At 54.4% G+C, this 24,909-nt stretch overlaps 4 protein-coding genes across 4 annotated transcripts; 1 reads left to right on the top strand and 3 right to left on the bottom strand.

Annotated features, from left to right (window-relative positions):
• Nucleotides 1-2,372: 2,372 nt before the first annotated feature.
• On the top strand, nt 2,373-3,623 carry B0T26DRAFT_876364 (uncharacterized protein). Its single transcript, XM_060448104.1, has 4 exons — nt 2,373-2,570; nt 2,627-2,724; nt 2,797-2,912; nt 3,004-3,623. The coding sequence occupies exons 1-4, from the start codon at nt 2,530-2,532 to the stop codon at nt 3,220-3,222; spliced, it is 474 nt and encodes a 157-aa protein (XP_060290214.1). The 5' UTR covers nt 2,373-2,529; the 3' UTR covers nt 3,223-3,623.
• Nucleotides 3,624-4,938: 1,315 nt separating this feature from the next.
• On the bottom strand, nt 4,939-6,822 carry B0T26DRAFT_756915 (uncharacterized protein; the record flags this gene model as incomplete). Its single annotated transcript, XM_060446178.1, has 5 exons — nt 4,939-5,148; nt 5,217-5,432; nt 5,513-5,578; nt 5,638-5,754; nt 6,562-6,822. 5 exons carry the CDS (start codon nt 6,820-6,822, stop codon nt 4,939-4,941), a joined length of 870 nt encoding a protein of 289 aa, XP_060290213.1.
• Nucleotides 6,823-13,708: 6,886 nt separating this feature from the next.
• On the bottom strand, nt 13,709-14,676 carry B0T26DRAFT_756913 (uncharacterized protein; the record flags this gene model as incomplete). The annotated part of the gene is made up of 2 exons (XM_060446177.1): nt 13,709-14,013; nt 14,415-14,676. The coding sequence occupies 2 exons, from the start codon at nt 14,674-14,676 to the stop codon at nt 13,709-13,711; spliced, it is 567 nt and encodes a 188-aa protein (XP_060290212.1).
• Nucleotides 14,677-14,896: 220 nt separating this feature from the next.
• On the bottom strand, nt 14,897-15,610 carry B0T26DRAFT_496053 (uncharacterized protein). Its single transcript, XM_060435348.1, has 2 exons — nt 15,246-15,610; nt 14,897-15,192 (listed from the first exon to the last, which is right to left on the bottom strand). Exons 1-2 carry the CDS (start codon nt 15,405-15,407, stop codon nt 14,977-14,979), a joined length of 378 nt encoding a protein of 125 aa, XP_060290211.1. The 5' UTR covers nt 15,408-15,610; the 3' UTR covers nt 14,897-14,976.
• Between the last annotated feature and the right edge of the window lie 9,299 nt (nt 15,611-24,909).

Here is a 24,909-nt window from a genome sequence, read left to right as displayed (position 1 = left end):
TACCCGGATCTTGCATTTGGCGAACCTTCCGTGCTTATCGAACTTGTAGACGTATAGCCACCTACAGTCTAGTACCTTGATGCCTTTCAGGCTTCTTTGTAGGGCCTCTACGCAGGAGTGCATTTCATCATGACTCTGTAGATGTGCTCGCTTTGCAGCCTCAAAGTGATTTCTCGATCGATGGGACGCTCCTGAAGCGGACGCCGCACTCGTCGTCCCGCCCGCCCTGCTCCCGAATCTCACCCACCTGTCTCTGGCACTCGCCACCTGTCGTTGCCTCGCAATGTGTGTGTCGTGGCGCCACCTCCTAACTTGGCGTCCCGCTGCGGTCCGACGCTCGCGCACCTGAGCCTGGCATTCTGGCCGGAACCGACCCTGACACCTGTTCAGGGTGCAGAGTTTAGGTGGACCTGGAGAGTGCACGGGCCCACAGGGCTTGCAGAGGTGCCAAGCCCTCAACCCGATTGGTACTAGTGCGGGGTTAGCTCCAAAGAGGGGTCGCACCCCTGATGGGTTGGTACCAAATTGGGCGTGCCCCACTGCCGTGCATTTCCCCAGGGATTCGTAACAAGGTGCTGTTCAGGGTGCGGGGGTTATTAGGTGGGAGCTGGAGAGTACAGGGGTCAACATGGCTTGGAGAGGTGCCAAGCCCTCAATCCCGATTGGGGCTAGTGCGGGGTCAGCTCCAAGGAGGGGTCGCACTGCTGACAGTGCTGGCCGTGACAACACGCGTAAACGCGCCATTCCAAAGTGGCCCTGTTGCGTAACAGGTCCTGAATAGCTGCATTTACCGACTGTATGCAGCCAGTCTCGATCCTTGGGGCTTTGAGGGCTGCGAGCATGTGGTTGGGGCAAATGCGGTATTTCGAGCCGCTGAACCTAGGCCTGAGAGTCCTTTCCGAATGTACCGTACAGAGCAGGTGGCGGGTCCATAGGTCGAAGAAGGCATTCCGAACCGCTTTTTGCTCCACGGCAGAGTCATCGGCCAAGAAGTATTCGAGCGGCCACTCCCGGCGGCTATGTTGTTCTCCCCAGGCTTTTAGGGTCTTGAGGGCTTCACATATCATGTCGCCGTCGCCCTTTTCCGCAAGGAATGAACCCGCAGGAATCCAAGAGCCACACTCGTCACGAACTAGAATCGTATATAGGAGCCAACCTAGCCAGTTCGTGCAGTGTGTGGCATCGAGGAGGGCAAGGTGACCACGCCGGGAAAGGATCTCGAGTTGAGCCGCCGAAATAAACACAAGCCCGAAAGACTGTGTACGGTCGTTTCACGCGTCACGCTCAAGGGCTTCACGAACCCTTCACGAACTAGTTATCAGGTGCTGTACTTGTTTGTTTTGACAGGTACGTAATGACTTCCTCAACTTGAGTAGCAGGCATGAAATCGTGGCAAACACGGCGCGGGTCAGGAAAGCGTGCCCGGTAGGAAGCCCCAGCGTTGATAATATGCTGCCGGGTAAAAAAGTCACGGCCGATAATTCCGCCCTGATGCAGGGATCCGGCCGTTCCTTTCTGGGCCGGCTTTCTGAACATTGATCTTTTTCCTCAAAGCTAGAAAAAACGAAGCTTGTCGCCGGTATGCTGTTAATTGGTGCCGAACCCTTCTATTACGCGCGGGGTATCATCACGCTGGCGTCTTGTCCATGTCGCTAGAGGCTAATCTTGGTGCATTTTATGCTACAAACAGCCCCCTTTGTAATCTTCTGTCAGCCCCTCCCTCATCTTTGTGCGTGAAGAAGTCGCGCTGCAGCAGGGGAGGGGGAATGGACCGCCGTGTTGGTGGCCAGGGACGAGGTAACCAGAGTCAAGGTAACGATTAGATCTGAAGGCAACAACGACACAGTCCGAGTAGACAGTCCCTTTTGATTTCATAATACACATGTAGGTAGCTTCCTTGCAGCGGCCGGCGGTGGGGCCTGGACAATCCTTTCGGCGGTTGGCATAGACGTAGAGGCTGCACGTTGTAGCTGCCTGCAAAGAAGGCCAACGCAGGAACGGATTGGTGGGGTGCAGGCTTTGGGGTACAAACATACCAGCAATGGAACCAGGGTCTCCATCTCAGCCTTGGCTTCTAACCCTTCCCCTCCAACATAACCTTTCCTCGGCTTCTCTAACATTACCTGTTCTCGGCTTCTCCAACTTAACCTTTCCCCGGCCCCTCCTCCATTTTTCCCATTATTTATCCGTCCTTATTACCTGACTACTTTACCTCTTCTTTCTCGAATACAGCTAATAAGCGTCGAGACTTCTCCCCTCCGACCATGGACCCCCTAGAACAGTCTGGGCGGCAGCCCTGAAATGGCAAAATGGCTGAAACCGGTACACTCTCACTGGAGAGTCTCGCATAGAGTGTGCACACGACGACGCGCATGGTGCAAGGCCTTCAAGGCCACCTGGGAATATCGAACGAATGCATAGCCACGGCGCTGTCCTCCCTGGGGTTGGCCCCTACTGGTAACGACGACGCGGAAAATATCAAGTCACCCAACTCCTCCGTCGCTCCTGATGACGATGCTCTTCGAATAAATGCATTGGATCTTCGTCAAGGCTCTCAGAGTCATGGAACAGTAACCGAAAAGATGCCTCGGAACTTGTAACTATATAAAGGCTGACTGTTCTGTAGATTCGACTCTGCGACTCATCGCTTCGTAATCAGTGAAGACGTCAACGAAGCGCCGACCATCTCCTCGCACCAGCCATTTCTCATCCGCACTAGAATAAGTAGGTCATGCGATTTTTCGCAGACAGACTCCGACCACCGAAAGGCTACTTACATCTAACTACATCGGATAGATACGGATGGCTCCGAGACTATACACCTGGATCTGAAGAGCCGCCAGTTGCAGACCGAGTTGAAGCAGGTGCTTGGCGATATTCCCAACATCAATCTGGCCGTGACGAGCGCCTCGGTAAGTTACAAAAACGGCCCTTGCTTATATACTCTGCCTACTTTGGTTCGATTCGGGTCATGTCGGCGCTGAAGCAACACCCGGAACACAGGTGGAAGCCAAGATTCTTTTCCACTGGATCTGGAAGCTGAAACGCCATCGAGGAGACGTTGAAGGAGACTGGGGCCAAGATAAAGGAACCAAACAAGACGAAGCAGACAAAGGTGGCCCACCCGACAAAAACGAAGACGGCCAAGATGAAGGAGACGAAGAAGAGCAAGAAGCAAACACGCACCCGATTTCGAACGACTTCGAACTCCTAATCCACTAGGCAGACGAATTTCAGAAGTCGATCAACGAGGAGCTAACAGCCCTCCTGCGAAGAGGCAAGATGAACTTCGACCTCTTATGGGCCTTCTATGAACCCGGTCAGCGGCTCTATCTCCAATGCCCCCACACCGGGGCGCCCGGATACGACCGATACTCCACCTAGTCCGGATACTCGTCCTCGAAAACGCCTAGCGACAACACGGGTCTCGAACGTGTGTGCGGCGTGCCGTATGAGCAAGGTTAAGTGTTCTAGGACCATTCCATGCACTAGGTGTAAGGCCAAGAACAAAGATTGTTAAATGACGTCTGCCTCTTCCAGTGCAGAGATCTCGGCAGAAAGGTCGCCGAGACGGCATGGCTGGCAGGATAGACGGAGCTCAACCCAACTTTCGACGACCTTGGGTGTAATTTGCTTGTCCAACGTAATATCTTTCTTTAACTAATCCGATGTCGTTTTCGCGCCCTCGGTTATGGAACATGTATGCTGCGGGCATTCGATTACTGCGTCTATGGCGCTGACAGCTAGCCGGGTAAAAAACGTCGGGAACGGAACGAGGCATGCGTTGCCAATGGTCTGGTTAGGTGGGAACGCCTGTCTCGTTTAGTCGAGGAAGTTGCTAGAGACGATATGATAAGCATTCGAGTCTATGTCGCCATAGCCGGGATAGTGAGACTCGAAGACGGTATCCAGAGACAAACCCAGCCGAGGATATAACTCTGGAGCAACGTTAGTATAGGACCCCTACACCGTATGACGTGGATTACCGGACAACAAGACTCGTTACATATTGGGACACGGATTTGTCTTCTAGGGCAAGACCAGAGGCTAAGCTATCACACTTGAACCGGAACCGGAATCAAGATCGGTATCCGTTGGGATGTCACTAGCGTCGGTGCTGGGATGGATAATGCTAGGCATGATTGGGAGTTTGGGCGAAAGGCAGGGGAGGCTGAGCGACGGGTTCTCATGAAGTGAAAATCTAATTGAATAGCTGAGGCTGCCTTGCTGCTTTGACGAAATCGGCTTGGTTAAAGGTTCCTACTCGGGGGCTCAAGAAGGCTGGGAGCACTCCACGCTTTAACGCACCCGTGGTCACGTCGGTATGACCAAGTCACTGCGGTCGAATGCGAGGCAAATGACGACCAGGCCGCTCAGTCCTACTGCCGCTCGGGTCGAGCCGCGTTTCTTGCCGATTGGCCCCAACGCGTTCCGGGCGTGACAGGATTTCTTACCGGGACGGGGGTTCAAGATCTTCTGCTTCCGTCGCGTCACGGTCTGGTCTGGCACAGCCCCGAAGACTTCATTACGCAGCTGCACTAGCTTAGCAAGGCCAATCCTCCGCTGCTGCCCTTTCGCCCTCGTTTAGTTGCCTGAATATTTATGAGATGTTGAGCGACGGAAACGGCACAGAACGGCTTGGGATTTGATGCTTACTTGCAACCGTCCGTTTCAACAGTAGGGAGCACGGCCGTTGAGTGGTCCTGCATCTTTCCCGTCTCGGACTTTGCCTCCTCAGCGAGGAAACCCATTATTCCATCCGTCTCCCGGAAACCCAGAGCGGATGATGGGCTGCATCACAGCCTGCAAAAAGTCGCGCACCAATGCGGTATGATGGGCCGGGACGTCTTTTTTCTTGCTCAAGGACACCATATAGCTGTCTATACGAGGAAGCTAAGTGAAGTGCCCTGTGATCAGCGGGTTGAAAGGAGCTGGTATCTACTCGGTAGCCTGGCCGACATATTCCCGCAGCTCATGGTCGAATGTTTCAGTAGCAAGGGTCGGTCCGGACTCGGCTTCCATGTTGTCGTCTTCACCTGCTCGGTCGATGGCCTCCCCCGCGGCCCCGGTTCGCCGTGTTTCAATGCAAGGACGTGGGATCGGCAACGTCAGGAAGTGCCCGAGACCTTGCTCGTCTACTGATGGAATCTGATGGACGTCGGAATGCCGGCTCTGGTAACTCAAGGGAGATGGCGAGCGCATGACTTTGTGGAGACAGAGCTAGCCGGGCCGTGGGCGAAAGCGCTGATGCTGTCAAAGGTCGCCGTGATGCCGCCGAAGGTGGTCGCGGCCTTGTGTGGGAGACTGGTGTATTTGGCGGGGCATATTGCCAGTGTGACAACTGGATAGGGAAAGCCGTGCTGTAGCTCAGAAAGAGCCTCGGCTGCACTGCACTGCACTGGAGTCACGGACGAGCGTTGTCCTGACTTGTTCTGAAGATTTGCGTTGGGCCGAGATGGCAAAATCTGCTCCACGACTTTGGTTGGGCAAGCTCGGCACAGCGCTCGCTCACACCTATTAGCAGCTCCTCCAAGAACGCCGGCTTGCCTTCCGCAACGTCGAAGCAGCTCGTGGATGCCTTGTTATTACTGTTGGCAGAATGGCCCAGGCAGGGAATAGCGCTGCGCTGCCGCTGACCAAGTCCATGGACCGCTCTCCGCCAAAAACGACACTCGGTGCCCGCTGCTCGTCCTTGACTTCGACTTTGACCGGCGTCACATTGCTACCCCGCACGACGTTGTTGTCGACCTGATTCTACCTGGCAAAGCAAAGTCAAAGTCCATCGCCCCCACCGTATCGCGCTCAAGGACGGCTTGCCCCGGCATTTTCGCGGAGCCGTCCTGATGGAGAGGGAAGAGGGGGTAACATTATGCGCCACGTTATCCCCAATATCGACGATAGAGACCCTGACCACGTGCGCTTTTTCCAAGGCGGCAACGGCCAGACGTTACAGGACCAGGAGGACACGACGGGCAAAGATAGAGCCTCAGCCTCACGGTCCTGGCCATGCCCGTGCGCCTCGGGCCTGCGCAGTTTTCTTTCTTTCTCCTGAGCGAGGCCAGCAATGCTCGTGGGGGGGGGGGGGGGGAGGGGGTCTCTTGCCGAATCAAGGACGAGGGCGAACAGGGTGCGTCACAGATTCGCCCGTGAGAGGAGGCACCGACGGGAGGCACCGATGGAAAGTACAGGGTCGGCGGCTGCTGCCTACGCCTTAGAAGTGCACTTCTTCCCGCCGAGGGAGCCCGAGGCAGCGAGATTGGCGCGGATGAGGTTGGCTACCTTTCTGACATTCCATCATCCCAGGCATCGGCTTTCGATCGCCGTGATTGGAGCTACGGGCCAGGAGGGATTTCTGCTGCATATATTCGCGCCGTCTTCGCCGACGGGCACGGAGTGGTGGGCGAGAACCGAACGGGGAGCGCCCGTTCAGAACTCCAGGCATGGCAGCGGCAGCCACATGGCCTCCAACGTGGAATGATGGAGGGCGGCCAGGTGGCAACCTGCTGCTCCCTCTCCCTGGAGGCGGCGCTAAGTCGGGGCGTGGACGATCGTCAAGAGCACAGGGCGAGCGAGCGAGGGTTCTGACGCCCGAGACGCCGTGTTGAGCCTCTTCAGCCCCGCGGCGGTCGGCCGGTCTCGCCAGTAGCCGTCCAGGCGGTACGCGCGCTGGGCCATGAGCTTTCTCGAGGCCGTCTGAGCCTGAAAAGTGGGTGGCGGGAAGAAGGCATCGGCCTCCTTTCCTCCTGCTTTGCCGCTGGCGTGGGGCACGAGGGCGGGAGAGGGAAGCAGGGCAACGTCAACAGCGCAGCGGGTAGAGCGCATGGGCTGCCGGTCATCCGTGCTGGCCGCTCGGCTCCGGCAGGGGTGGAGCACGCGGGGACGTGATGAGAGAGAGGAAATAGTGTGATGTATGTTGGTGGTTGTGTTGATAGCGTGTTGTCTTCGGAGGGGCTTTGGCCTTTGCGCAACAAACCACCACGCCTAGCCAGAGATCAATCGCACCTTGGCTCGGTTTGCTGTCCAGTGCAGGGTGGGCGGAAATATATTCGGCACCCCTGTACGAATATCGTTAAAGATCGTGCGCTAAAATTTAGCGAGGTGAGGACTGCCGTTGCGGCGCGCCGTAGGGGGGCGAAACTGACAGTAAAAAGCAAAATAAGATACCTGCTGTAGCTTAGCGTCAGCTCGCTAATTTATAGTGCTCATCTCGCTAGATTTTAAAGTTTGCCCCACTAGAATCTTCTGTCGATTTCAGCGCATCATATTAGCGAATATTCGTCACCTCTGTACGAATATATCGTCGCCCACCCTGCAGTGTCCAGTGTCGACATGCTTCCGCAACCAGGTCCCCTCCATCCTTCCTCCACCGTGCGGTCCCGAACCGGCCCCCTTTTCCGAATACGAGACCACTGCGCCAGAAGCAGCAAGACAAACATGTGCTGTCTGCCCGGGAGGCAATCCGGGGGGGTCGAGGTGCCCTATTATGTAGAGGCATAGAGATTTCAGGGATAGAGATTTCAAGGAGGAGAGGAAGGAGAGGAAGACTCGTCGGGGCGCGGGTTCGGGCGAAAAGGGCCGTGATAAGGATACGAAAAAATCGCGTATGAAAAGGATAACGACGGCGACCTGAAGCAAGGCAACAATGAGCATCAAATACGAACACTGGGAGCCTGAGGATGATAATAGCAAAGTAATTGCCCAGGCGAGGCCGACTGCCTCGCTCAAGGTCGGGAGGAAGATAGTAGTGAGGAACATGGCTCTGGTGGCCATCTTGAATCATGTGCTGAGTTGTGGACTGCGAAGCTTGGGGGTTTAGCCCTACGTGGTCGTGTCTTGGGATAGTGGGCGGGCGACGGCCAAAAGAAAGCGGCATGTGCAGGCGACGGCTAAAGGAAAGCGGCATGTGCGGATGCGGTGGCGACATGGCGGAGAGTTGGAGCAAGGAGAGATTATTGGGCGGAAATGTTCTGGTATTTCCTTCCATTGTCTCGGGCACCAGATACGGGCAGCCTCTTCTTCAGCCGCATCCTGCATGTGGTGTGCCTCTCGCAGTGCCGCAGGAGCGGCCAGCAGCCTCGTAGCGGCCGACGGGGGACGGGGCGCATCAGGGCGATTCCAGGGCGCATTCCCGTCTGTCCACCTCGGCGAGCATGTCAGCCTCTGGCATGGCACGCGAGCTCCGTCGACAGCGCGCCTTGTATATGAAATAACTTTCGCCCAACGGCTTCATTGTGGCCAGGTCCTACCTACTGCACACAGCATGGCGTCGGCGGTTATAACGGGAGGTGTGCTCTCGGCGAGGATGAGTCTTCGAGTTCGCATGTACGTTGAGCACTGGAGAGTTCGAGCGAACTGTGCTGTTTCGCCGTTTTAGCGTCCCTCATGGCCCTCTCCAGTTTCTCTTCCAGCCCCAGCTTCTCTTTCTCCGAGTTCCCCAAGAGCTCATCCTTCCCATTGCCGCTGAGGCGTTCCTCTTCCAACTGCTGCTCAAGTTTCTCCATACAGTCTCGTAGCTCCTTCTTTTCTTCCTCGGCGTGTACTGCGGTTGCCCCTTTTCAGTCCCCGACTTTCTGACACATTTCTCTTTCATCGCGACACAGAGATTGCAGCTGAGCTCGTTGTCGCATTGGGATTTCCCGTTTCCTACACGATTCGCATGGCTGGTGCATGATTCAAGTTAGACTAGTCACATGGGGACTAGTTACATGGGGAGGCGAGGCAAGGTCCGGTGTTTTCCTTGCCTTTTGAACCATATATGTTGGCTTGGCACTGACGCTCGCTGGGACGAGATGCCCCGTGTGCGCCACCACAGGACGCAAGGGCGAGAGCCGGATCGGCATTATTGCGTAAATGTATCGTGATAACTGACAAGAAGTGGAGGCAGGCGCAAGGATTCGGAAATCTCGGGAAACTTGGGGATAAGGGGGCATTTCAGGTGAGGATATGAAGGCACGGAAAGGCGCGAGTGACCAAGACTCGCTCGGATCTGCCGTGAACACTAAAAGGGCGGTAGGGTTGTTATGAGGAAAAGGGAGTTCGGGCACAGCACCCTTTCTACGCACACCTTGCTCGGCTTGCAGGCGATGCAGCTAGCAGCACACCACAACAGACGCTCTCTGGTCGGTACAGGCACGGGCGGATATGTGTGCCAAGCTCTGGACGGAGACTTTGCGACAGGCGACTCCGTACTCCTCACCTGACGGGATTCTCGAAATCAGGACCTGATCAACGCAGGGTTCAGAACCCCGACACCGAATCGCTAGAGGAGCCGCAGTTGTTGGACCACAACCGCCACGGCACGCCGTGCCGTCTGCTAGGGCTCAGCGAAGCGAGGGGGTGCCGGGCGCCGGCTGAGGCGAGGTGTGATATCGCTAGTCACTGGGTATTTTTGGGCACCGACAGCGGCTGAATCGAGCGCTTCTTGTAACTTGGAGACGAATATGCAGTGCTGTCCTACGCCACCGGCCTCAGCGGCTCTTCTCGTCACCGAGGTAACGAGTCCCGGAGGGGAGGCGCCTTTGGGTTGCAGGTGCCCCTTGGGCTGCCCTTCTGTGCGGCACGGTGCCTAACGCATCCCAGTGCCAAGCATCAAGGCGACAGTCTGGCTCGACGCCCGCTCTGCCACACCGGCCCTTACGCTTGTCACTGTGGTGCGCAGTGGTGGGGGTTCTGGAGCCATATGTTAGCTACCTGAGGGAAAGCAACAGCAAGAACCGGATTTTTTTTTTTTTCGATACCTCAAGTCTCGTTCTCTCTGGTCTGGAGACGAGATTTCTTTAGTGGTGGCAGTTTGGCGTCATGGCTGCTAGTTTTTTTGACGAGCAATGGCTCGATTGGAATTTTTACTTGATGGCCTGGGCGATATTCGACTTGCGATGTGCCTGAGAGGCCTCTTCGGCTTTCAGGGGTCTTATAGGGGTGTCAGGTCGGCCCAGAAAGTACATGGTTGGGCTTGGGTCAACGAACCTCAGAGCTCTCACACCCCAACAGAGTGCAACACAGGGCCAGTGACGGAGAAACATGGAGATGTCAAATGAAGCCACCATTGGCGCTTCCGAAAACCCCGACGCTGCCGCGCTAGCCGCAGCGCTGATGCCGCCAAGGTCGGAGCCAAGACAAATGCTGCTGCTGTCGGTTAATACAGCTCTCGCGTCTCCGGTTCATAACGTTGTGACTCCTTGGCCCTGAGCGCTTGCGAGAACCTGGTGCCGACGTAACGAATGAAAGAGGGGGGAAAAAAGAAGGAAAGAAAAAGAGAGAGAGAAGAGAGAGAAAGAGAGACGGAGATGGCGACCACAAACGCCCGCAGGCCTAGCTCCCGCACCAACGGCGGCCATTCAACTCTGGCTCCAGAGCGCCTTCCACTGCTTTAGACTAGGAATAATACGGCGGTTAAACTCGTAGACACTGATTAGTTGGCCAAGCTTGCGTCTCACGTCGGCAACAAGACTACCAAGCCCTGGTGGAGCAGCGGCAATCGAGGTCTCAGTAACTGCCGGCGACCTGGCGCAAGGCGGGCGGACGCACGCCATGGCTGACGAAGCCGCCGACACGGTTTACGAGTGAGGGCGTGAGCGCTGTAGCCCCAGGCTGTTGTTCGGTCTTGCTGAAGTGGTCTTGGTACCCGACTCAATTCCACGCCGGCCTTTGACTACGGATTCCCAACTGGTGATATTCCGTCTGGTTGGCTGGTAACTGACGCACATGCCCCGCGCTGTTGTTGTTGGGTCTTGACGCAGTGCCAGTGACTGATGCCAGTGACTGTGATGCCAGTGACTGTGATGCCTGTGAACTGTGTATAAGAAGAGCCCGCCCAATCCCTCTCCCGCTTCTCCCTCTCCCCAAGGAACAACCAACGGTCTTCAAGAAACAGTCTTCTTCAAGGAACAGTCTTCAAGGAACAGTCTCGCTGTCTCTCTCTCTCTCTCTCTCTCTCTCTCTCTCTCTCTCTCTCTCTCTCTCTCTCTCTCTCTCTCTCTCTCTCTCTCTCTCTCTCTCTCCAACCAGCAGTCCAATCAACAGCCCAACCAACAGACCAACCTCTCCCCAGGAACAACCAACAGTCTTCCTTTCTCTTTCTCAAGGAACAGTCTTCTTCAAGGTACAGTCTCTCTCTCTCTCTCCCCAACCAACAGTCTAACCGTCTTTCCACACTAGCATCATGGCCAGCCAGACTCCACAGGGTACTATAGACGACCTCAGTTCTCGGAAGCGCGCCGCCACAAACGACGGCGACGAGCCAGGCCAGAGGGAGCACAAGGCCCCTCGTTTCGATGCGTCGGCCCTGCAGGCGCTGACGGATGCTGCCGCCGCCGCCGCCGCCAGAGCCCCCAGAGCGCATGCAGTTCCCGCCCCGAGTGGCGGACCAGTAGTCTTTAAGGAGGTGCGCTGGCAGGAACCTTCGCGCGCGAACCATGGACAGGAACAAGACGAGCCGGTCTCGCCCCACTCGACTAAGTAGTCGGCCGAGGGCTCGGGAGGACGAGGCAGTAACAGGAGGTGGCAAGGCGGTACTTTCGTGTTTGTGCTTTCGTGTTTGTGCTTTCGTGTTTGAGGGGATTATGTTGGTAAAAGATATCGATACTGTTTAATCGATAATCTGGTTTCGGAGGATAGAGTCAGCCAACTGGTGTCAATCAGAGGGGGTCCAGCGCTCTTCAACCTGCAGTGCCACCAGCTCTAGAGTCAGAAGAAAGAAAGGTGGTAAGTTAGGTGGGGGAGTAAGCGAACGCCACTGATCCAGAACATTCTAGATAAGCGAGGAACACAACCAACCCTCTTATATAAAAAGCCCATAACTCAACCAATTCTTTTCCAATTCTCTTCATCTTCAATTCGTTTTATTCTTCTCTTGACAATGGTTTCATATACAGAAGAAGACCTCCGCAAGGCTTGCGAGGAAGCCGTCAGAACACATCGATTACGCAAAGTCGCGCGAAAATGGAACGTTCCACCCTCCACCCTTTATGGCCGTCTACATGGCTCCCTACCTCGAAATGTTGCTCATCAAGATGAGCAAAGGCTTACACAGACCCAAGAGGATCGTTTAGTCGAATGGATTCTTCTTCAACAAGATTTAGGATTGCCCCCTACACATGCACAGATCAGGGAGCTTGCACGCCGTATTCTAGCTGAAAGGGGGGACTCCTTACCACTTGGAAAGGGGTGGTGCCGTGCCTTTCTTAACCGCAATCGAATTTTGAAGACTCAGAGGGCCAAGAGAGTCGATTCGGTCCGCGTCAACTGCGCTACAGAGTCAACAATTCGACCTTGGTTCAACCATTTCCAAACACCAGCTATCAAGGCGATTAAGCCAGAGAATCGCTGGAACAAGGACGAATCTGGTATTATGGAAGGCAGAGGAACCAACGGCCTTGTCATTGGAAGCCGTGCCTTTAAGGCGCTTCAAAAAAAAACAGCCTGGAACCCGCACTTGGACCACTTTTGTCGAATGCATCTCAGCAGCTGGCCGTTGCCTTCCTCCTTTGGTCATTTTTAAGGGGAAAAGCGTTCAACAACAATGGTTTCCTTTGGATATGAAGCCATTTCAGGATTGGTTCTTTACAGCAACTGAGAAAGGATGGACTACCGATGAGACAAGCCTCAAATGGTTAAAAAATGTGTTCATTCCTCTCACCAAGCCAGCAAACTCCTCTGAGAAACGACTCCTTATTATTGATGGCCATGGCAGCCACACAACTGCCGATTATATGTGGGAGGCATTCACAAACAATATTCACATTATTTATCTGCCTCCCCATACTTCCCATGTCCTCCAACCCCTAGATTTGGCCATATTTGGCCCCCTAAAACGACTTTATCGCAGACGGCTTGAGGACCTTCTTGCTAACGCCTTTGACGACTCTTCTGTAGCCGGAAAACGTGCGTTTCTGGAATGCTACCAGATTTCACGCACAGAGGCAATTACTAAGAGTAATGCTAAGTCAGGATAGAAGGCATCAGGCCTTTGGCCCTTGAATGTCAACAAACCGCTAAGAAGCCCACTCCTCCTCAAGAATTCTAATACTTCACGCCCCTTAAGAACTACTATAGTTACCCCAGAGGTTCGCACACTCCGTATACCAATCCTGGAGGATTATGGAGACGATCGGGTGCAGTGGAAGACTCCTAGAAAGGCACGTGATTACGTTGAGCAGGCAAAGAAGTTCGCACGCATCATCAAAGCAATGCCAGCGGATAAGCTCTTCCTCAGAAAGATTGGTAAGGCTTTGGATGAACAGGCCTTTGAACTGGCTATTAGGAAGCGAAAGATTGAAGGTCTAGAACACACTCTCGAATCAATAAGAGCCAGAAAGAAGAAGAAGGTTGAAGAAGATCCAAATACCACCTTTGCGAATATTCAGACTATTCGTGAGGCCCAGAGAGCTGTAGGGCGTGCAGCAGAGGTTTTAGAAGATGCGGAAGAAGCGGATGATTCAGAGGATATCAAAGATTGTATTGAAGTTTTGTAAATACAAAGATCACCCTTTCTTTTGTTGGAGGGTTAGTTGGGACTCCTGCTTATACAGAATGTTCTAAATCAGTAGTGTTCGCTTACCCCCCCACCTAACTTAATCACCATTTTGCTAGCCCGATTATTTCTTTCAGCAAAAAGTTTTTGTGTTGAGATAGGCTCCATGATGTAATGTAGGCGGCTGAGGCTTTCTGGCTCTTTCTGCTTCCCTGTTCTGCATGTCTTCAGCACCGCTCAGTAGAGCGTCCTCCTCAGCTTCTGGAACATCAGAGTCAGTGCTCTCGGCAGGAGTGCTTTCCTTGGTCTCGGTGGTGGCAGCTTGATCGCCGTTGGCGCCTGGTTTTTCCTTGTCGGCATTGCCGTTCTGAGCAGGCTCGGGCTGCTTCTTCTCCTCCTCCTCCGTCGTTTCTCGTCCACCTCGATCCGCAGCCGTGTCTTGCAACTGAAGACAATCCCCGCCGCCAGGCGCCGGATGACATCGGTCAGTATGGTGTTGTAGTCGTACGCGGTGAGCGTTCCTTCAGTATGATCAGGGCTGGCTGGCTCGTGCCACGGCCGTCTTCCTTCACTCCTGGACCTAAATTGGCAGCCGGGGGGGTTTTTTTTTTGGCTTGTCCTCCTCTTCGTCTGGGCTCGGTGTAGACGAGGTTCAGAACCCAGTCCGTACCGGAGAGGTCATGGCCGTCATCCCCTTTTTCAATCATGGCTCGAGCTTCAATTGTGACGGCCCGCTTAGAAAGTCAAAGATTGAATGCAGGAACGAATGTGGATTTAAAGCTAAGGAAGGAAAAGGAGTCTGTCGCAGGGACCGTGCATGGCGCGGGGAAGTAGGTGGTGGTGCTGAGTATGTGGGTGGCGACGCGCACAGACTACACTCTAAATACAATGCAGCCAATAGAATCTATCCTGTCAAGTGCCCAGTGGCGACCGTGACACCAACACTGCATCAATTTCAGGGCAATGACACCGCATTCGTCGCCGAGGTTAGCCACGGTGTAACCCAGAGCCGCGGCGGAGTCGGCGCAGATGTATCCGAGGAGACGCTTGATGCTGGGGTCTGAGAATTCTTTGGAGGCCACCTGTAGATGATCAACAATTTCCAGGAACCCTTTATTCCAAAACAGCTCCAAGACTCCCTGTTGATGGAGCCAGGTGGCCCTCTCTTCGTTACTGCCCCTAAACACAGACTGCGTGGAAGTCATGATGAGGTCATGGACAGTATCCGCTAGGGCTTTCAAGAGGAATGTGGGAAGCTCGGAGTTATCTATCGCGGCCATGTGAGGGTTTTTTGGAGGCGGGGATTTGTGTAATTGGTGAAGTTTGTGCCGCATTCTTTGTTGTGGGGATGGGAAGATGGTAAAATGGCGGCATTCTACTGGCCCAGCGTCTGACAGGTGGGGCGGCTGGAGGGTGTATTGTACGTATTGAATGTAACTTGTACGGAGTTGATTAATTGGTTGGTCATGCTGTCAACTCCAGACTCCTTTCACCCGACCAATTCATTACTTGGCACACGAAAGCGAGTGGCTGGCTGGAGGATCCATGCTGCATGGGAACGCGTCGGGTTGGTAGTGAAAGGCTTTGCCGAGTTTTGGCGTTGGGGCCGGTCCGGCGACTTGCCAAATGAAGTTAGCTGCCGAGCAGCAATTCGTGTCGGAAGGAGCCGCATCTAAGCCACATATCGGCGCAGGTGGCGCACATGCTAGACCGTTTACAGCCTAGAGTGTGTCAGCCGAATGCCGCATAACTATAATATTCAGGTTATGCCCACCTTTCTGAACCTTCCGAATACAAGCACTTTTTGGCCCTCAATTGATGCAGCGTTGTATGTGACAATTCGCGGCCTTCCCCAAGTGCACATCCTCTTGAGCAGCAACACCGTCGCGAGATTGTTCCCCGAACACAACAACGGGGCAGGCTTCTTTCTCACCATGTCGGCCAAGGCATGAAAGTCTTCGAGGGGAGCTTCTTTGACAAAAAAAGGGAGGGTCGCTATTACTTCCAGGCTTCGGCGTGCCGTTAACGCTGTAATGCCGCGACCCTCCACACGGGCGAAAGGCGAGCTTTCGGGCGGTTACTTTTCCTGGAGTTATCGCTGCGCAGGAGTGGGGGCGTCATTGTCGGCGTTGCCAGCTGCCGGGCGCTTGGTCGACGCGGCTGCCACGAAAAGTGGAGCCGGGGGGGCTTCAGTCACTGAGGGGGTTATAGGGTCCGTTTGCCGGGCAGGTTTGCAACGGGGGCGACGAGAGAAGGGCCTACGGGCCCATTCTGGACTCGCTTAGCTATGGTTGCAGTACCTGGGGGGGGGGGCCAAGGGCCGCGCCCGCCCCCTCCCAGCGATGTATTACCATACTCCTTTGAGGAAACCGAGGGGACGCCTGGAGTTTTCGGGGGGGTCGGGGCAGCACGCTGCCTTGCCCCCTCTCTTTTGCTCCTCAAATCTTGTTTTGGGGTGGTTATCGACGATTTCCGAGTCGGCGTCGTGTCCCCGTCATCCCCGTCGAAGTCGCGATCCCATCGCTGCGGGGTTTGGTCATGGGATGGCGGGGAAGCAAAAACGTACGTGGTCAAGCGAGCAACATCTCGCCCCGTCAATCAGCCACGCACATGAGGAGAGAGAGAGAGGTCTAAGGTTCGAGTTTGAGTCACGACGTCTTTTTGAGGGAGATAAGAAGCATTTTAGGCACCTTGTCAATTACTGAGGGCGGTCTCTACGCACCTAAGCCTTGATATCTTTTTGAGGCTAATAATACATAATGCATCAGTATCACGAGACATGCACCGCAGAGAGAGACATACATCGCAAACAAGCATCGCAAAGAGAGAGGGGAGAGAGAAAGAGACATGTCAATGTGCCTGACTTATTCATTTGGCGAGACTCAAAGGACTTGTAGGCTTTGTCCGAAATGCCGGCGCGACAAAGCCAACTATGCCAGAAGCGGAACACGTTGGAAGCGGAACATGCCGTGTAAGCTACAAACACACAAACGCACAAGGCCCGTGAGATTGCTTCAAGGCCGGAAAACTGCAAGGTAGGCTGGCATGCCACCGGGTTGTGGCCCTCGAATAAGTAGAGGATCGAAGACTTAGGGCCTGATCGGCTCGCCGTTGCGGTGTCGTTGCGGTTGGGAAAACCTGCACAAAAAAAATCGCAGGGGGCCTTGCAAGGCCACTAACCCCAATCGAGTGGTAATTTCCCACATTTATCGACTAAATTTGAGGCCGAGCGCCCGGAACGATCCGTCTCGATTTATGCAATGTATCTTCGCGGGGCTCTTCGTGACACCCTGGTCAACGCCCTTCATATGGTATAGTGCACAGCCAAATCTAGTATGGTTGGCTTTTTCCCAACAGTACGGCAACCCTTCTTCGAGAAGGGTTGCCGTACCGTCGAGATCCTACGTACTGCTGCCAATGGCTTCCATCAATAACCCTCTGCTCAACGCCGTCATCACGAAAGCTGTAGTGGATGTAGCCCTACAGTATGTTGATCGCCGTCGACTACTAGGGCCACGCGACTGCGATATTATCCACCCAGAGGAGCCCTCGGGGGCCTGCCATCTTGCTGAGTCGATTCTCAGTAGCTCGGATACCCAATTCGTTGATCTTTTTCGTATGCCAAAGGCCGCTTTCCATCGATTGGTTACATGGCTACAAGAGCATACCGGGCTTAAGGGGTCCAGATATCTGACAGCCGAGCTAAAGCTTATGATCGTGCTATGGATATTCGCCCACGACGAGAGCCAGCGTAATGCTGCCCACCGGTTCCGAGTCAGCCAGTCTACTGTGAGCTCTGTTATGACGGATCTACTGGACAAGCTCGTACAGCTACACTGCGCATTCGTCAAGCCAAAAGACGATGACTGGCTCGACCCGTCTATCGACGATGCATTCTACGGTTGTATCGGGGCCATTGATGGTACATATATCCACGCCTTCAGTCCAGAGCCTCAGCAACACCAGTGGCGAACCCGGAAAGGCTTTATCGCACAGAACGTCTTCGCCGCAGTCCGATTTGATGGTGCGTTCTCGTACGTACTCGCTGGTGCTGAGGGCTCAACACACGATTCTACGCTCCTTAGCATCGCTACTGCGAATGACTTTGCGGTCCCCTCGGGCCGGTTCTACCTTGCAGACGCTGCATTTGGTAGGCATGTAGGGATTCTTACACCTTATAATGGTGTCAGATATCACCTCGAGGATTGGAGGAATGCCAAAAACCCGCCGACCACAGCAAAAGAACTATATAACATCCGGCACGCACGCCTTCGGGTTATCGTTGAGAAGGTATTCGGTATTCTAAAGAGGAAGTGGAAGATTATCCGAGCTACTGCGCCAGAGTACTCGATACGAAACCAGGTCCAGATCGTGTACGCAGTCACTGGTATCCATAACTTCCTTCTTGACACCAGCGATGAGGAGCTAGTAATTGAGGCTACACAAGAGGCTTGTCGGTATGCTGAGCAGATAATTAGGAGTCGGTATAGTAAGGATATCCGGGATGCTATTGCAGAGGTTCTATGGAGGGAGAGGGATTTCTAGCTAGTCTTCCATGACTCGGTCAGAGCCTCTTTAATATCCCGGTCTACAGTGTTCCATACAACAGCATTTGAGTGCTCTTTTAGCTGCATGATACACGTTACACGCTCTGCGGGGCTTAACTGGATAGAGAAGTTGTGTATAAAGTCCTTGATCGCAAGCTGGATCTCATCCTGCCCTTTCAGGCGAAGCATGGCCTCAGCCTGCTTAACCATAGCTTCAGCTTGCTTCATAGAGGCCTCAGCTTGCTTATCGAGGCTCTGGGCCAGTGCTAATACCTCTGGATTTGTATTGGCTTTCCGAACCCTCTGGTACGACGGCGCCACAGAGGGTTGGCGAGAGTTAGCATCAGTAGCTGAGCTCGTACTCAGGACCATGGCATCCTCGGTATCGCCCTCGCCCTCGCCCTCGTCGTCAGGCGTCGTAGTAGAGGGGCGAAAGGCATTACTCGCGCGGATAATGTTACGGCCATGACCAGACTGGTTGGCGTATATCGTCTCATAGTCTGACAGAGTAAACCGAGCAGTCCGAAGCCATCCAGCATCCTTATATTGCAAAAGGAAGTTATTCCAGACTTCCACAGAGCCTTCCACCATCCTCTCTTCTTCGTTATATTTCGCACCTGACTTGTTAAGAAGGTCTTGATCGTTCGGAATCGCTTCTTCTCATTATCGTACTTGTCCCTGATCTTCTCTGCTGACCAGTGGAAGTCTGGAAAGGATTCCTCCATTGTAACAGAGATCCTCTAGAATGCCGGCCGCGTCTCGGTCAACTTGTTGATACGGAACGCTCCAGCGATAGCCTCGTCTCGGAATAACTCGATAATCTTCGCCTGCATTTCGGTTGTGTAGATGATTTTCCTCCGCCTCGTACGCGGGGTCGACGAAGGCGCGTCAGGTGTCGGCTCGGAAGTAGGGCCGTCATCGGAGGCTTGCAGGCCGCCGTCAGAGGGTAGGTCATCGGCTTGAACAACAATAGAGGCCTCAGGAGCAGGAGACTCTACTGCGGTTGCCCTGATGCGGGGTCTTCTGGGCATCTTGACGATAGGTGGGTTGCTGTCGTGGCTGTATTTTGGTCAAAAAATTGCGGGAAGACAGGGCGGAAGTCACACGGGACTATGATTAATTAGGAAAAGCCTAGTTACAGGGGGTTTCGGGGTACATTGGCTGTGTCTCCACTTTAATTATGCACATGGCTCGTATCTTTTCCCAACCGCAACGACACCGCAACGGCGAGCCGATCAGGCCCTTAGTGGAGATGTAGAGGGCGGGGCAGGGCTGCTCACCTTCCTTTCGCGTCGCCTGAGGGCTGAAGAGGCAGAGAGACGACTGAGGAGAGGGCCGAAGAGGCAGAGGAGAGCGGCATGGGCGTCTTGTAGCATGGTTGCGGCCGTGGTCGTGGTCGGGCAGGTTTCGAGGCTTGCGGGTGTCGAGCAGAGGTAGTTGACAATCTCTTTGTGCTTATGCGTAGAAATGCGGGCTTTCAGCCATGGCAGCGTTCAGACGGCCGGTCTCAGCGACCGGCTTGGGATGCACGCTTTTGTGTTACTGGCTCAAGGTGTAACGACACTCTCTTTCGGTTTGTAGCGCGTTCAGAGAAGCTCGAAAAGAAACTCGACGGGAGGATTTTGCCCCTTTGCACTTTGGCACCCGTGAAGGAACTTGCCGAGCGCGAGACTGACTGCGCGATTCTAGGGCACTTCCGTGCCTCCATTCCGAGAATCTTGAGTCAACACTCGCGGTTTCAGCTGCTTGTCCAATCTCTGCAACCGTTGCTTCTTCGAATGCGACGTCAAACTCAATCGCCGCGCCGTCGGTAGCAGAAGGTGTACCTTGGTTGAACCTGACTGCCGAGGCCCTGATGATCTGTTTGTTCGCCGGGTCGTAGATGCAGCGGTTCTGGAAAAGGTGAAAGGTGTCACGGCCAGCTTGGAATGAGGGCGGAACTCCTCTATTGGGCGCTATAGACGAAGATTCTAAACTAAAGGGAAAAGGGAAAAGAAGCTCAAAAGCCTCCCCTCGCGAGATTCTTCCAGGGCGTCTCAAGGTGGGGCTCTGGCTGGTCGGGTGGATCCACCCAACTGGCGTCTGATTAGTCAGAGCGTCTGGGAGGCCTGGAGGACCAGGCCCTCACAAAAGGTTTCTTTGGAAAAGGGGAAAGGTTTCTTTAGAAAGGGTGAAAGTTTCTTTGCAAAAGGTGAAAGGTCTCTTTGGAAAAGGTGAAAGGTTGAAGTTCGGTTGAAGTTCGAAGGTTGAAATGGCGTACGAGACCCACGTAAGGTCCCTAGGCTGTGGGGTCGCAATTTATTTTCGGTGGGCCTCCTCCCCAGAGGCTGCTGCCGGGCAGAGCCTGCACAGGCTACTTAATTAGACTGCCTTTTTACTGAGTCAACACTAATCCCCGGACCTGCAGGCGCAGGCCTTTTTCTTTCTTGAACACAACACAATACACACACCTAGAATAACTCCATTTTTGACTGCTTTCGCATGCTTTAGCTTCTGAGAGCTACCGGGAGGCTCGTAGGAAGCCCCTGGGGGCCTAACTCGAAATCTCTCTCTTTTTTTTTTAGTCCGGCGCGGCACTATTTCTCTCGGCATAGATACATCCTTCATCTACGAAGATGTCCCTTTTTTTTCCTCTAACTTTGCTCTGGTATTTCGAAGAGGATGGCAGTACGTCTTGGAGATGATACTATACCCAATCTGCAGATAGTGGCTATGACATAGTGTTTATGAAAAGCTTCTTCGTGCACGCATATGGCGCCTTACCTGCCAGGCTCTGCACCATGGGACTGTTAGTCGCTCAAGGTGTAGCGGAATCCCTATTACGGAAGCTTCAAACCTTGACCTGTAAGGTTAAACCTTTCCATTGCTACACCCTCGTGATCCTGACGAGGCCGAAGCTCGGCAAGCGATAACTAACCTGACTAAATTATCTCCCAGACTCCAAGCATGAGTCGAAAGGGGGGGCGTCTTCTTCTTCGGCCACCTCGCAATGCGCCTCGGGACTGGGCATTCCTTTAGAGATCATACCACCACCCCCTTGGGGCGAGGTTACGCCGATGAAGCTATGGAAATGTTTCCGGAGCCGGTCATGCTAACAGTGGCGATCACTGGGCTATCCGAATAGGAAGACAGTGTGTCTGGGGGCTCACCTCGACGCGACTCGTTTTCGAATAAAGATGAAGATGAAGAGACTTCGTATCCGATCATGGTTCTGGATGCAGCACTGGGCCCCTTCAATACACCACTGCCGAGGAATCTAGAGTGGGAAGCTGCACAAAAGGCGGGAGGTCTGATCAAGAAGCAGCTGCACAGTGCCGCCAGGATGAGTCAGTTCAGTGGTCCCGGCGTGCATCATCACCACCACCTCCTGGGGAGCGCATGTGACGGGCTGTCGGGGCTTGACGTAGTGCTTCGATGGGTGCCATCTCTGAAGGCGCCCAGCCGGACGCTGCCACTGGCACTATCGCCGCCTCCACAAGTGCCACCGCCGTAGGATATGGACGATAATGCGAGCGAAGTCTCCACTGGCGTCACGTCGAGCATCTTCGAGCACAACTTTGAGCATGGCAGAAGGGTGTCACGTCTTCCCCGGCCGTGCCCACGACCTCGTCCAGGCCCGAGACGTGCTAGCTGACGTCGAAAGAGGCGACTTCGGGGGAGGTCTGCCCGTCCTGGCACATGTGCTGGAGGGGGCTCGTGTTACGATGGCAATCTACTTGTCGAGAGTGCAAAAAAAGACACCCTAACACACATGGACGTGCGCGCACCCTATGCGCGCCCACCACCTGTCGCCAGCTAGCCAAGCAACCGCCAGCTGACCGAGCCCCTGAAGCCACACATGTATGTAAGCAGCGGCCCTCGCCCTCCTTCCTTACAAGCCGCTAAAGCGCACCACAGAAATACTCTTCTCCCACATGCAGGAGGTATTGGTACCTGAGCCAAGTAAAGGTGCAGGCGTACGTCGCAGCGGCCACCCTGAAGACGCTATGCTTGACAGCTGCTGCATCGATCTTGTCCCGACCGAAGCAGCTATCGCGTCTGCAGAGAGAGAAGGTAACAAGGAGAAGCTGGGAGCGCGGAGTGCGTCGGAAAGAACGGCGACTTTTGGGGCGGCATCGGGGACGTTGGCTAGGGTATCAAGAGGGGCGACTGGCTGTAAAGACTTTCACCGACCTCGTGGAGCTGCTGAACGTCTCCGGCGCACGTGTTTATCACTGTTGACTGAGGGGCGTTGGCACGGGAACGTGGCGAGAAGAGCTACGCAAGTTCGCAACCTGCTGTCTAAAAAGAGAGAACGAAGGTCGGAGGGGGGGAGGGAGTTTGGAGGGTTGCCCACAGTTCATAATGCGCTTCTAGAGGTCGCGTCGCTTTTGTTTCCCGTCTTTGCCAAACCATTCACGGAGCAGATGGACTGCAGGGCGGCTTTCTGGAGGGGAGGGATCTGGACAGCGCGTATCAGGCGTTATATCTCTTCCTTTGTGGGACCGGTACCGGCCAGTGATGGAGCCAACGGTCCCCTGCTGGCTTGTGTCACACAGCGATCACGTCATGTCGTGTCTCTGCCAGCCAGTAGGATACCCAGCAGCAGCAGCCCCCGGCACTGCCCCCACAAAAGCTACAGCCTCAAAAATCCGGGGGCGCCAACAAGTCTCGCACGGAGCGCTATCTGACATCCAACCCGTATCGTCTACTCTGAGGGAAGTCTCCCGATCCGCCGAAACCAAGCGAGCTTTGCCAGAAGCCCTTCTTCCCATTCTCCACACTCCCCGTCCCGTCGGGTGAACACCACGTTGATCCACTCATGAACCACTGATACCCAACCCCTGGCTGATGTGCAGCGGCTTGTCAAAGCTTCCGTCGTCTGACGCTGTACGTTCCGGACCTCGCGTTTGGCAGCTAGAGCTCGCGGCTGAGCCTGAGTTCGGCGCCGTAACATTAACCACAACCACCTATTCGCCTGTCCAAGACGGGCGGCCCCAATAGCCCGCACATGCGCACCCCCCAAAATGAGGTTTGGCTCAGGCTCAGTCACTTGGGGCTTGGGGGTTACAGGGTCCTCTTTCCGGGCAGGTTTGTACGGGAGCGACGAGCGGCTCCTCTCTCGCTTAGCTACGGTTGAAATACCTAGGGGGGACTCCCCTAGGAACCGCATACCCCTAAACCTACGAGGAAACCAAAGGGCACGAGTGTAAAAGTGCCTGGAGTCGAAGTCGCGACGTCTTTTTTTTGAGAGATGAAGCATTTTGGGCGCCTACCTGGAAGCACCCTGTCAGTCCACGTTTCGGGATGACGAGTGCATACGCTGGGCAAGTATCCCATCGGGCTTGGATGGTGAGAAAGAAAATGATGTGATGTGTGTTGACTGACTAAACGAATGATGTACGAGTATTAGACACGAAAAGCACAAACGACAGAACAAACACGACAGCACTGCCTTGCTAGCTCCTGTCCCTACTTCTCTCTCGAGCCTCGGCCTCCTCTCGGCTGACTAGATCGACCGGATTAAGAGCGGCACGTCTCGCCACAGTGACTGGAGCCGGCCCGCGGTATTGTAACAATGAAGGATATATTTCGCCTGCAAGGTTGAGATTGTCTAACCGCGTCATGGGCGGGAGTCCTGACCTGTTGGATTTTACATTCAGACCGAAAAAAAATGAAGTGTTGTGTTCTCTTCAATTTCTCCCCTCCTCTGGCTATGCCAGAGGTGCAGGTTTTATACATATGAGTGGTGGCGAGCTGTGTGGCAATTTTGGCTCACATCAGCTGAATAATCTAGTATTTATCATCCACTAGAAGATTCCATATGGTGAATTCAACATGACCCTGGTTGGCGTGGGATAGGGTGTTTCTGTGCATATCTGCGAGACTGGCCGCCCACCATGATGCTGGTGGGAGAGAGACGGATATGGTTAGATGGTGGTTGGACTGTGGGTTGGAGAGAGAGAGAGAGAGGGAAACTGTACCTTGAAAAAGCTTGTTGCTTGAGGAAGACTGTTGGTTGTTCCTTGGGGAGGGGGCGGGCTCTCTTATACACAGTCACAGGCATCACACAGTACGCGTTCTATGTGGTCTTGTTATGCCTGAACTCTGGGCTACGGCGGCGGTGGGCAAATAGGGACAAGGACAAGCCGTCGAACGCGCGAGGCCTTGAATTCGTCACAGTCCACGAGGGATAAATGAGGGGGGCGGACATGGTTTAGCCACGGCGGGAGGTGGAGGTGAAGGTGGAGGGGCGGCAAAGCTCAGTCATTCATTTCGTACTTGTTACTTACTGGTATTATATTTGCTGCTTAGAATGTAGTGCTTTAATTTATTGCTTAGAATGCAGTGCCTTCGCTTCATTATCAGCCACGTACAATGCTCCCCTGCGTAGTGCTCGTTGTGATGTTTGATTCTCCATCAACCAGCAAATTCTGTGTAGAGCTCTCCAAAGCCCGCCAGGTCGAGCAGTGACTGTTAACGGCCTCCACCCACAAACCATGGCTAGTCAGAACGGACACGAGCCCGTTCGAGGCCTTGCATGGCTACAACCCCCGTATGATGATTACATGCCTCGGCACAACTGAAGGTGCAACGAGTTCACGAGCGGCTGGACTCGCACAAGAAGCACCACGACGCCCGGCACCAGTCGGAGCAGGAGAGACTCTGGGGTCTCAACACAAAACTTGGGGTTCTGTGCGAGGGGGATGTTCGGAAAAACAAGGCCATGTTTTCCAGCATTCCCACCGCAAGTCGGAAGTCCAATGGCAAGAGTTGAAGTCAGCCACCTTTCCCTCGAGCGAAGCGAGGACAGTCCGCGGCAGGCGCCGCCGGAGGCAAAAAGAAGAAAACAAAGGAAAAAAGAGGCTCCGTTCAGCTGATCCTTCCCGACTTGCCGAGGTCAGGTACTCG

This window comes from Lasiosphaeria miniovina (assembly GCF_030549165.1).
Source record: "Lasiosphaeria miniovina strain SMH2392-1A chromosome Unknown B0T26scaffold_8, whole genome shotgun sequence".
In the NCBI taxonomy this organism is placed as follows: domain Eukaryota; kingdom Fungi; phylum Ascomycota; class Sordariomycetes; order Sordariales; family Lasiosphaeriaceae; genus Lasiosphaeria; species Lasiosphaeria miniovina.
This window is presented reverse-complemented; position numbering and strand designations above follow the sequence as displayed.

Coding starts and splice junctions, on each gene's coding strand:
- B0T26DRAFT_876364 (XM_060448104.1), top strand. CDS start 2,530: ATGCATTGGATCTTCGTCAAGGCTCTCAGAGTCATGGAACA. Junction 2,725..2,796: donor TCTCATCCGCACTAGAATAA/GTAGGTCATGCG, acceptor TACATCGGATAG/ATACGGATGGCTCCGAGACT. Junction 2,913..3,003: donor TGGCCGTGACGAGCGCCTCG/GTAAGTTACAAA, acceptor CCCGGAACACAG/GTGGAAGCCAAGATTCTTTT.
- B0T26DRAFT_496053 (XM_060435348.1), bottom strand. CDS start 15,407: ATGGTGAGAAAGAAGCCTGCCCCGTTGTTGTGTTCGGGGAACAATCTC. Junction 15,193..15,245: donor TATTCGGAAGGTTCAGAAAG/GTGGGCATAACC, acceptor GACACACTCTAG/GCTGTAAACGGTCTAGCATG.